Source organism: Myzus persicae, unplaced genomic scaffold, assembly GCF_001856785.1.
Source record: "Myzus persicae strain clone G006 unplaced genomic scaffold, MPER_G0061.0, whole genome shotgun sequence".
Lineage (NCBI taxonomy): Eukaryota > Metazoa > Arthropoda > Insecta > Hemiptera > Aphididae > Myzus > Myzus persicae.
This window is the reverse complement of record NW_019104210.1, coordinates 20,714-33,150: the sequence shown is the minus strand read 5'-3', so window position 1 is coordinate 33,150 and position 12,437 is coordinate 20,714. Positions and strand designations below refer to the sequence as shown.

Here is a 12,437-nt window from a genome sequence, read left to right as displayed (position 1 = left end):
AAAAACAGTATACTCAAACTGCTACTGCCTATACCTATTATGTAATAACTAATAAGTATGACTCTTATTTGAGCGTATTCTAACGCCTTACTTACTTTAATATGTTCAATAGGCATGAACCTACATACGGTAACACCGAATCTTTTTTAAATCACTGTATAAACTCTTTTTTTGGTGTACCTATACCCACCGACCTTAAACGACAAGTACATTTTTTTTTTTTAAATATAGTGTTAAATGAAATAAAGGAGAGATTATAGGAATTAATTTTAAGTGGTTTGGATTAAACTCTGACGACTTCCAAGAACAACATTGTCACTGTATTCCATGGCGACTGGTATATAATGGTGTACAACCCTAACCCCTATAAGTAATATTTTTGGTACTGGACAAAACATATAATATAAACCGACTGATAAGTGATTCTTAGAGGAGCATTGAACAGATTAATTTCACAATGATGTGTGTTAAATACCTAAATTAATTTCATAGATTAAGGAAAAGAGGACGCCAAAGCTGCATATAATGCCTTTCTTTTCCAAATGTACGACATATCCAAGCGGTTCAAGTTTTGTGCAATAACCTCTAATGATAGGCAGAATTAACCTATTGTAAAACTCATAGATATGAAAATAATCTATGATTTCTCAGAGGATTCTTGTAATATTTTAATCATGAATACATGTTTGAATAGGTTAACATGAAAAATATTACAATTTAAAAATTCTCATGACCTGTCAAAACATTTTAATTACATAAACAACTCTCAACGTCAACACAGTACAGCATTTTTCTAGCTTTCGATCATACAACATGTAATCTCACTCTATAATTAAAGTTTACTACCGAACAATGAAACGTACAATGTTTGTTGTAAATTTGTAAGACGGTAACAACACAAGCAGTTGAGGGTCCTCAAAATCAATTTTGATTAACCTTCATTTAAATTTTTTGTAATAAAATAATAACAAATTGTACTTTTTTTAAATTAAATTATTTATTACCCTTGTCAAAAAAATCCATACACCATAATATTTAAAAATTAGGAAACATTATTTAAATAAAAATTTACATTTCAATGAATATAGTAGTTATACATGTTACACCATTACATTTCTTACCAATGTGCATTAAATGTTTATTCAAAATTAAATAAATAAATAATTGTTAAATAAAAAGAAAAAAAATATTGAATTTACTCTCCATTCATTTGTTTTTTAAACCAAAAACGAGCTCTAAAGTCGTCTGAACAAGTCAAAAATGCTGCTGAATTCGGAGAATGCACTATTGAACGAATAGGTCCGTTATGGCCTGCAAAATAATTGTAAATCAAAACATTTAAATTTAAACAAAAATGCATTTAACAAAATGAATTACCTAATGATAACAGCTGTTGTCGAGAAGCATTCCGAGCATTCCATGCACACAAAGTTGTAGTGGCTTCATCAGGAAACATGACATACTCCTCAGTATGATTAAACAATGCTTGTGTTTGATGTTTTTGTGTATCTATTAAAAAACTTAGATTATTTATACAATTTTAATGAAAACAAACAATAGTTTACCGGTGGTTCCAGCTCCTGTATATACAATCAGACATCTACTAGTGGATAATTCCCAAAGTTTCACTAAAGAATCTTTGCCCGATGATAAAACGTACTAACAATTATAATAGAAAATCATTTAATATCATAATGTTCAGATAAATAAAATTATAAAAATATTCACCTTTCCATTTCTTGAAAATGTCACAGAACACACTTCACTACCATCGTGTGCTTGTTCAAATGTGTTAACACATTTATTAGACACAGCATCCCACAATTTAATAGCACCATCTTTACTAGAGGACACAAAGTACCTGGCATTTGGTTCAAACCTGATACATCACAATAAATAATACATTTAAAAATAATTGAATGGGCATTACACATAAGATAATTTTGTATACTATACTTTATTGATGTAATAGGACCAGTATGTTGATGACTGGGAATTGCACTAACGAAACATTGTACCGTATTTACATCATAAAGCCTTATGACTGGACTATTGGTGCCCATCACCATAAAGTCTCCTAGTGGGTGGAAACTTATACATGTTATAGGTTCGACATCCTGTAAAGTTGTTGTATACGGTTGATATAATTTGAGAAAAATATAATGTGGTTATAAGTCTTACGCTTATTGTCTTGAACGCTTTCTTCACAGATGATTTTGAATAATCAAAAAGTTTGAAATTACAATCCCGAGAGCCTGAAGCTAAAATTGGCTTGTTAGGGTGGAACTCCAGGCACGTCACTTCTTCCAAATGATCATACAGAGTGCGAATTACCGGATGTCCCTGTCCTTCTTGATTATCAGTAAAAGCGTTATCATTTGCTTTAGCCAGCATTCTTTCAACATCCAAAATCTATAAATGTTTTTTTTTAATAAGTTATCACATTTTGTGGTGCAAAACATAATTACTTTGATTGATGAATCACTGCTGCCTGTTGCAATTAACTGTCCATTAGGACTAAATGCACCAGCTCTGCAGGCTTCTTTGTGGGATGTAACGTAGACAGTGTCATAGAGCGACGGTTCAGGAGCGGTGCAAATAACATTGGTATCAAATTCCAAGTCTAATCATACAATTAACAAATTTAATACAAAAATGTATATGATATTTAAATCATTAAACATACCAATGCCTTGTCCAATTAACATTTCCTTAATTGGGTTTAAGTTTGATGCTTCTTCTGATTCTTTTTGTCCATCGGATTCGTGTTGTAAACCTATTGTCACAAGATTCAACAGTCGACTGGACGGACAACAAGGTGGAACAGCTTTTACTTGGGCAGCTAAGGTTGCAGCAATTGTGGAATGGCCATCATAAATGAGTTGACTAAACAAAATCAAAATTAATATAAACAAAAATAGTATGGTTTATATTATACTAGAATTTATACTTTACCTTATGATGAGTCTGTACAAGTGATCTCTGTGCTTAATACTCATTTCAGGTTTGGCATTCTTTTCTTTGCTCCACATTTTTAATTTCTATTAACTCAATCACAAATAAAAATATTTGATTGACAGTACTCCAAGTAAAGAAAACTATTCAGTTGTTTTGAACTATGATGTAATGCATTAAGAATATATAATAGCAAGTTAGCAACACGTACTAAAATTTTGTTTATTATGTTGAAACGGAATGGCTACGATAACACTATCAGGCTTGTAGTTTTGTATTTTACCACGGGCGCCACGGTGGTAGAAATATCTACAACTGTGATACTGATCTATGCCCTCATTTGATAGACTATTGGTATCCCAAATGTTTTTATTTAAACATTTTTATACATTAATTATAATACAAAATACTGATGCTCTAGTAACTTCCAACCAGTTACGGTACGGACTACAGTTTATAGAACAGAAAGTACATACGCCCCAAACTAATATTATATGTTATAGGATTAATAAATATTTTGTTATGATTTGAAATTAATTACAAGTGAACAATAAATTAAACATAATATTACAATTTATTTAAATTATTATATTATTATTGCTAAACACCTACATCGTATGTTATCATTTTGTCAGATTGTAAATACTAAATTTTCTTTTTTGTCATGCATGACATCAACCAAACATATATCTACACATACTTCATCTTATAACATTTTTGCGAACTTAAAATTAAGAATTTTTGTCAGTCGTTTTAAAATAAATTGTTTGTCAATTGATGGATAAGTCATAATATTTAAACTATCTCATTGCTTAGTTTCAGTTTAATCTGTAAATGCTACTTGATTGATTTATCATTGAAAAATAGGTTAACATTTTTGCCATGATTTTGTACTTGCTTTGTTTTCATTCTTTCTTGAGGTAAATAATTAATAGAAGGTACGTGTTTGGTGAAAAATTTAGAAACTGATTTATATTATAATTAAATTTAACGAATAATAATTAACAGTTGATGTTTCGTTTTTTGTATTATCAAATCGTAGTATTATGACTGGGTATAAGAAAAATATTTTGTTTTTTTTTAAATTATGTTAGAAATATATAGTTACCTATAACTTACAAGTTATTAAATTAACCCAACTATCAACTGATAACAAAATTAAGAACATCGTTTAGTAATCAATGTAAAGGAATGTTCATGAACTAATCTAGTATTTATCAACCATTAAAATTTATTTTACCCTTAACTATGCATTTTCTCAAAGGAATTCATTTCACGCTCTCCCGTAAATTATGAAACCCAAAGCCGGATTTACAGCTACGTCATCGAGGTCATCTCGATCTAACCATATAGTGATTTTACGTTACATTTTTGACATTCTAAAATAAAAAGTTCCAACCGAGTATACGGTGAATTGACTACAGATCAAATTACCAGTTGTAACCATAGTTACTACTTACTACGCCCTCAAAAGACAAGACATACGACGTAGCTGTGAATTCGACTTTAGAGTGAAAATATATTTTAATGATATCGTAATGTGATCACCTAATTTAACATATTTTAATACGGCCCTTAGATAATACAAAAAAGAAACTATAACAACAAAATATCGTCCAAACATTCATCAGTAGTCAATTGAGGCTAAGGTACTGCAACTTATCAAAATGGATATTGACGCGTTAAGATTTTCACTGTCTAGAACAAAAATGGCTTTCCTGTCCTTGCTGTATGCGACTTATATATATTACCACGGCGATGTAACAGGTGCTGCGTCGGGGATCATTGACTTACCCGGAGATTCCATACTTAGCCATTATGATTTTATCGTAGTCGGCGGTGGATCGGCAGGTAAATATAATACAATATACTTATTATCTTATAGAATTACAATATGTACTTCCATAGCATTTTTGTATCGAAGTAGTGTCAATAATTCCTTCAATGTTAAATACTAAATTATGGGTTTGTGCCCAGTTCGCCGACACCCAATTCGCCGACACCCGGTTTTTTGATCAAAAAACCAGTTTTTAATATTTTTTAAAAATAGCCCAATTCGCCGACAACAAATGATATTGGCGACATGCTACGGCGGTATTGCAATAAAACTATAATACTATCATAAGCTGTAAATTTATTTTATCGTGTGTATAAGGTACCTATCGACTATCGCACGTTATTATATCTGTAAACTTATTTGATGGTGAGTATAAGATAGTATTATAGTTATCTATCACATGATAATTTTGACATCCATCAATATATTATAAATATATATATATATATAATAATAATATAAGTCCACTGCGTGGTTTTCAAATAATGATTAAGATTTTAGTTTGCGATTATATTTCATTGCGTTAGGTACTGCAAAAAAAATTATTCTTTATATATATATATATATATATATATATTATTTTAATTTTTCCGTCGTTATGGAATGGTTTAAAATTAAGTCAGAAAAAAATCAGGACTTACTTGTAGTGAACAATTATATTCACAGAATAGACCGAAAACGTGGAGACAACGAATATTATAAATGTGTGGATAATTGCGGCGGTCGTGCAATAGTTAAACATTCAAACATAGTAGTTACGTCTAAGCCACATAATCACGGAACACATGGTTTTGAATTGGCAGAACGAGGTTTCCGAAATAAATTAAAGGTAAATAATTATATTAAATATTATCATATGAATAATATTCATATTTTTATAAGCAATTACTTGTAGTACATTTCAAACCCTGGACTTAACAATACATTTTTCGAAGTGTTTCACAAAATTAAAAACTAAGAATATTTTTGTTATAGGATGTTGTTACACTTAATCCAACAAAACCAGTTCCTCAAGCTTTTAACGAAGTGAGAAGATCTGTTATAACTTCAGGATTACAAGGGTCATCACAAAACGAAGTATATAGTTCTATCCCTACATTAAATAGTGTTCGAAGTTCATCATACCGTAAAAAAATGAAACTTATTCCTAAATTACCTAACAAATTACGTGATTTAATAATTAATGGCGAATGGCTTTGTACTAATGACGGAAGAGATTTTTTATTAGGTATAAAGATATAATTAATTATGTATAATAGTATAATATACATAATAAATAAATAATATACGTGTTATAATATTATTCTTAGGATCAGACGGAGATGATGACAAAATAGTTATATTCGGTACCGAAGGCTTCTTAAGAAGACTCTGCACAGCTGAAGTTGTTTTTATGGACGGTACTTTTAAATCAGCTCCGAAGTTATTTCTTCAAATTTACACGTTACATTGTTTTGTGCAAGGAATTTTGGTACCAATGGTAATTATATTTAAACTTTAAGTCAATAGCTAACAAACATTATATTTAACCTTCTTATTTAGGCGTATGCACTTTTACCAAATAAGACTTCCGCAACGTACAACCGAATGTTTAATCTAATTAAAGAAGCCGCAATTAGAATTGATTTAATATTTAATCCTAAATGTTTTCAAATTGACTTTGAAATTGGAATGATTATGGCAATTAAGGAGTTATTTGGGCACCAAACTAAAATAAAAGGCTGTTTGTTTCATTTTGGACAATCTATATGGCGCAAGGTACAGAACGTAGGACTATCTGAGGAATATAAAAACAATGCCGAGGTTAAACTAACTGTCCGTAGAATATGCGCATTAGCATTAGTCCCTATAGATACAATTGACGAGTGTTGGACCACAATTCACGCACAAGCTCCAAATAATGAAAGTAAGAAAAAAATATTAATGAATATTGAATACATAAAAATATTAAAATAGACTAATTATTAAATATGATTATAAAGATCTAACAAAACTCATGGATTACTTTGTTGATACTTATTTAAATTATGACGTATGCCACTTTCACCGAAAAATGTGGAATCATTTTGAAACAGAAGGCAGTCGAACAATTAATCATTTGGAAGGATGGCACGCAGCTTTAAATCGAGCTGTTAACCGTCACAGACCCAATATTTATATACTTATAAACGAGATCAAAAACCAACAGCAGAACTTTGAATTGGATATTTCATCGCAAAGTAGGGGAAATCCCAAACCTAAACCAAGTTTGAAATTTCGTAAGCTCGAGGAACAGTTGAAAAATGTTAAAGAAAAGTACGTAATATTTTTTTTTCTATCATATACACACACCGGGTGAACATACTTTTATGACTTTTAAAAACAATGTTATATTTTAAATAATCATATTTCACTATTTCAGGTTAAAAGAAAATGAAATTTCTCTAATGGAATATATTGATACCATAAAATATCATATCCGCTTATAACTTTTTTTTTCTTATAACTATTTTTTATTTATAATTTTTACTATAATATGATACCTAATGACTACCTAATGTAATATTACCATTTAATTTTTTTTAAATTTTTTATTCTGTAATAAATTTACTATTTTATATTTTTTTATATTATTTATATATTTTTTATAACTAAACTGTAACTATTGAGTGTCGGCAAACTGGGTGTCGGCGAATTGGGTGTCGGCGAACTGGGTGTCGGCGAATTGGGTGTCGGCGAACTGGGAATACACCAAATTATGTATATAGTAAATACAAATTCAACAATGATTACTCAGGTGCTGTGCTGGCAAATAGATTAACCAAAGTCAATGGTTGGAGCGTTCTTCTAATAGAAGCTGGCGATTATGAAACAATTCTAACAGACGTGCCTGTGTTGGCCGCCAACCATCAACTTTCCAAGATTGATTGGAATTTTACGACCGAACCTCAGGATACAGATGTTGTACTCATTTGATAAACAGAGATTTGACAGTCTTGTAAAGTTCTTCCATAGTTAGTAAATGATACAAATTATGTGATGGTTTCCTAAAATATGAAATGTACCCACAACGAATAGGGTTTAAAGTTGTATAAAATGTATTTAGGCTATTCTATAGTATAATCATAAAAAACAAAAACGGTAATTCATACATATTTTATATGCAATATTTTTAATATATTATATTAAATTTCAGCTATGAACGGTCAAAGGTGTAATTGGTCCCGGGGCAAAGTTTTGGCGGATCCAGCGTTTTAAACAATATGTTGTATGCACGTGGCAACAAAATGGACTTTGACAACTGGTTGAAACAAGGTAATGTAGGTTGGGGGTACAATGATGTGCTCCGGTATTTTAAAAAATCGGAGGACAACCAAAACCCGTCCTTGGCGAGTACCCCGTACCATTCGACTGGTGGCTATCTTACGGTGTCAGAAGCGCCGTACAAAACGCCATTTGCCGAAGCGTTCATCACGGCCGGACAAGAAATGGGATACGATGTACACGACATTAATGGCCTACGACAAACGGGTTTCATGGTACCACAAGGAACCATCAGAAACGGTTCGAGGTGCAGTACTGCGAAGGCATTCTTGAGACCGGCTGGGCTTCGAACAAACCTTCACGTGACCCTCAACTCGCATGTCACACTCGTTATAATTGATCCGATAACAAACATCACGTCCGGAGTCGAAATGATAAAAAATTATATTAGGTATTACGTTCGGGTTCTTAAAGAGGTGTTGCTGTCAGCGGGCCCTATTAATTCTCCACAGCTACTTATGCTCTCGGGCATTGGTCCTGAAAATCAATTGACAGAATTGCCTATACCCTTTATTTCCAGTTTAGACGTCGGCAAAAATCTACAAGACCACATCGGGCTTGGTGGTCTGACGTTTTCGATCAAAGAAAAGGTGATACTATATTAATTAAATATAAAGAAAATATTAGAATGCCAGTGCTTATACTGACACACTGCAGTGAATTATAGTGTAACCACATGCTCTTTCGTTTTTTCTATAGATATCGCTAATGCATCCGAGTACGAAAAATGGCAATTCGGTATTCACCTATGCGTCGGAAAGCAAAGGTCCACTAACAGTAATGGGCGGTGTAGCAGGAATTGCGTTTGTTAATACAAAGTATGGCAATAACTGACCAGAAGAGCAACCAGACATTGGGTTGAACTTTGTGTCTGGTTCAACCGTTTCTGGTATAGATGGATTCAAAACGTGGAAAGCTCACGGGCTAAAAGAATTTTTTTATAAATCGATGGATGAATCGATTCGCAACACAGCCGTTTGGTCCGCTAAGCCTGTAAGTAAAATGTATTAAAAACAAATTAAAAACGAAAATATACACTCGAAGTACATTAAAATATATGATTTTATAGTAAACCATACTCAACTGAATCACAACAACTAATAGGGTGTATATTTCATACACACATGAAGTCCTTATTCAAAACATTTTCTGCTTACTTAAATATTTTTACAAAGATTTCATAATATTGTATTTATCTTCAGATATTGTTGAGGCCCAAGAGCCGTGGCGAAATACGTTTGAGGAACACCAACCCGTTCGAGCATCCCATGATCTTGTCCAACTACCTGACGGCCAAGGAGGACGTGGACACGTTGGTGAGGGGCATCAAGTTTGTGATGGCCATGGCCGAGACCGATTCTTTCCGCCAGCACGACAGCCACCTGCACGACGTACCGTTCCCCAGTTGCCAGACCTTGCAGCGGCATTCGGACGACTACTGGGAATGCATGGTCCGGCATTACACCGTGTCCACATACCACTCAGTGGGTACAGCCAAAATGGGTCCAGAGGGGAACAAGACCGCCGTGGTGGACCCAAAGCTCCGGGTGTACGGCGTTTACGGACTCCGTGTGGTGGACGCGTCCGTCATGCCTACACTTTTCGCCGCCAACACCAATGCGCCGGTTAGGTTATAATGTATTTTAATTTTTTTTTAGATCCATATATTTTAATAATTATTATTTAAGTACATTTCAGCCCACTTTTGATTTCTTTCTATAGCCGAGCAAAATCACAATATAACATGCATTCACTTAAACTTGTTCTTTCGTGTTTATGATTGATCCCGATTTCCCATTACAAACATTATTTAGAATAATATTTTTTGATTTTTCTGTATTCTATCAAAACAAAACTTGTCAAACATGTCAAATATTCTAAAATGTTTTCCTTGAACATTTTTTAAAAAAGTGATATAACTGTATGCTTACTTAAAAATCATAAAAGCAAACTAGCTTACACGAATGCGAATCTATGTTGCGAGAAAGAAAACAAATGTTTCAATGAAATCCTTTTAGTATTAGGTACTGCTACGATTTCTTTTTTTCTTATTTTTATTATAAACCGTTTTACTCTTTTTATAATGTATTACTAGTATAAATACGCATTGTGTTCAATGTAATATGTAATTTTTAAGTATTTAATTTTTCATAACGTTTTTACTGCAGTTATTAGATACAATTTAATTTAGACATTGGTGGTAGAGAGTTTAATTTAATAATTAATATATTATGTTGAGATTAGACTTTAAAACAAAACCAAATCAAAATATGCATTAAAATAGAATAACATTGAATAATAATAATATTGTTACAAATTTTTTGAATGTTATTCAGATTACATACTTTATTACACTGCAGGTAAATTTCTTAACTTTGTAATGAAAATAAACATAACTTCTTTTATTTTTATAACTTGTAATTATTTTAAAAATTAATTTTTACATCAAACTGCTATGTTCCCATTTCGTCTCATATTTTCCATACCCAAATACAATTCATTATTTGTTAATATTATGTATAAAATAGTTATTTTGTAATAAACCTTCTCGAGTTTTCACTGTTACCTAACACATAATATAATAACTTAAGGTTTTTCTTAATTGATCCTTCTACTGTATTTGTCCATAAATAGTTCCTAAAATGTTTTCTCTGTTGATTTTTTAGTTGTCGAATACTCTAGTCGCATTTTAACTATGATTCTGCTGGACGCTAAACGAACTTAAAAATATTGATATATTGCCTCTAGGCTGGAATAATGGTATATAATATCAGAGCGCGGATTTTAAACGCACTAAATTTATAAAAATATGATATATAATATGCAGTCAAAATCGTAAAAATATGCAATGAAATTTTTTACACATATTTAGGTCTTCGCTCATCGATTCTGTAAATATTTGTGTAACTCTCACACGGAAAAAAAATAGTTGCGGTAACCATTTAAACAATTCATATAATCCTAAATTTCAAGTTAGCATAGTGACAGCTATTCATTAAGTTGTTATTACCTGCACTCAGGTTTAGTTGTATTTATTTAGTTGTAAACTACTTGTCCAAAATTCATTTTCGGTGTATCGAAAAACTCTAAAAAATATTATGCTTTCGAATAAGGAATAAAATTACGTGTTATCATTTTAAAAAGTAAGAAAATAAAACACAGGTAGTTACGATAAAAAATAGAAATACGTTTTATTTTTGAGAAAAATGACTTATATTTTTTTTAAATAATATGTGTCTTGCTCGTTAAATGGATCACTCGTACGAAAATCGATATTGAGCGAATATAATTTGGCATCTTATACATTATTATATAATATGCCTACTAAGACGTTCTATGATATTATAATATTATTTACATTGGTATCAAAATAGTTTATTGCTGTATTGCACTATTACAAATACGCTTAGTGCGCGGGCTTTGCCGTATAAAAATTATAAGCAGCCCAACAAAATAGAATTATAATATAATATGGCCTTACTGGCCCAGCAGGAAAGATGATATTATATAAAAATGATCTGCAATCAATTGTTTCTTTCCGCGATGATACAATTATAAATTATAATAAATGTATGATAGTGCACTGCATTTATGGCTTACAAAATAATGATTAGAAATTTGTGGCCCAACACGTAAATATGTGAAATAAATAATCATAAAAAAACTGCAATGATATTCGGTGCATTGCTGTTCAGCTGCTACCTATAAATATGTATAATATTAATAGACCTACGACAATAAAAGTGGTGATTTACGCCGACGCGGTATGCGGTGGCCTCTCGTGCCCACAATTTATTGAATTTAATCTAAAATAACACAAAATAATATTATAAAAACAATAGACCCTTCTGGTGTTCACAATTATAAAAAAACAATATCTCTCTCTATTTTGTAGATAATATATTTTGGCACACGCTGTTATGGAGCGCTGTCGCGACATCGTTTAGAGCCATTAATTTATTCTCGCAGCCGGCGCGGTAGCATGCGATATCGAGTTGATTATCTACATAATATATAATATATTATAACTCACGAGACACATTAAATAATAATTATAATATAAATAAAACAATACGATGTGATTATTGTGATTACTTGTGCGCTTCGGCGGCAACACTTAGTAATACACAATATAATCATGTACTTAAATGCACGTAAAATGTTCAAGTTTCGTGTTTCAGTAATCAGTAATAACCATTTATGAAGAGCTTTGTAGGTATTCTCTTCTCAAGCTTCAGGTATAAAAATTGAATATTTTAAACGTCTCTGACCACAAAATAATGAATACTTCTTTGGAATTTTGACAAATTATGCAGACAACATATGAATTGCATGCACTTGT

General features: G+C 31.5%; 3 protein-coding genes and 1 pseudogene across 3 annotated transcripts; 3 read left to right on the top strand and 1 right to left on the bottom strand.

The window, feature by feature from the left end:
• Positions 1 to 1,013: 1,013 nt before the first annotated feature.
• Positions 1,014 to 3,420, bottom strand: LOC111040015 (cleavage stimulation factor subunit 1-like). The gene is made up of 9 exons (XM_022323700.1): positions 2,956 to 3,420; positions 2,687 to 2,886; positions 2,469 to 2,623; positions 2,182 to 2,412; positions 1,957 to 2,117; positions 1,729 to 1,879; positions 1,566 to 1,659; positions 1,378 to 1,509; positions 1,014 to 1,311 (listed from the first exon to the last, which is right to left on the bottom strand). Exons 1-9 carry the CDS (start codon positions 3,030 to 3,032, stop codon positions 1,196 to 1,198), a joined length of 1,317 nt encoding a protein of 438 aa, XP_022179392.1. The 5' UTR covers positions 3,033 to 3,420; the 3' UTR covers positions 1,014 to 1,195.
• Positions 3,421 to 4,942: 1,522 nt separating this feature from the next.
• On the top strand, positions 4,943 to 7,306 carry LOC111040014. Its single transcript, XM_022323698.1, has 6 exons — positions 4,943 to 5,621; positions 5,768 to 6,020; positions 6,103 to 6,272; positions 6,335 to 6,698; positions 6,775 to 7,087; positions 7,194 to 7,306. The coding sequence occupies exons 1-6, from the start codon at positions 5,391 to 5,393 to the stop codon at positions 7,258 to 7,260; spliced, it is 1,398 nt and encodes a 465-aa protein (XP_022179390.1). The 5' UTR covers positions 4,943 to 5,390; the 3' UTR covers positions 7,261 to 7,306.
• Positions 7,307 to 7,426: 120 nt separating this feature from the next.
• Positions 7,427 to 7,775, top strand: LOC111040009 (glucose dehydrogenase [FAD, quinone]-like; the record flags this gene model as incomplete). The annotated part of the gene is made up of 1 exon (XM_022323695.1): positions 7,427 to 7,775. A coding segment is annotated over one exon (321 nt), but the record flags the coding sequence as incomplete, so codon positions are not given.
• Positions 7,776 to 7,969: 194 nt separating this feature from the next.
• LOC111040016 lies at positions 7,970 to 10,195 on the top strand (annotated as a pseudogene).
• The last annotated feature ends 2,242 nt before the right edge of the window (positions 10,196 to 12,437 follow it).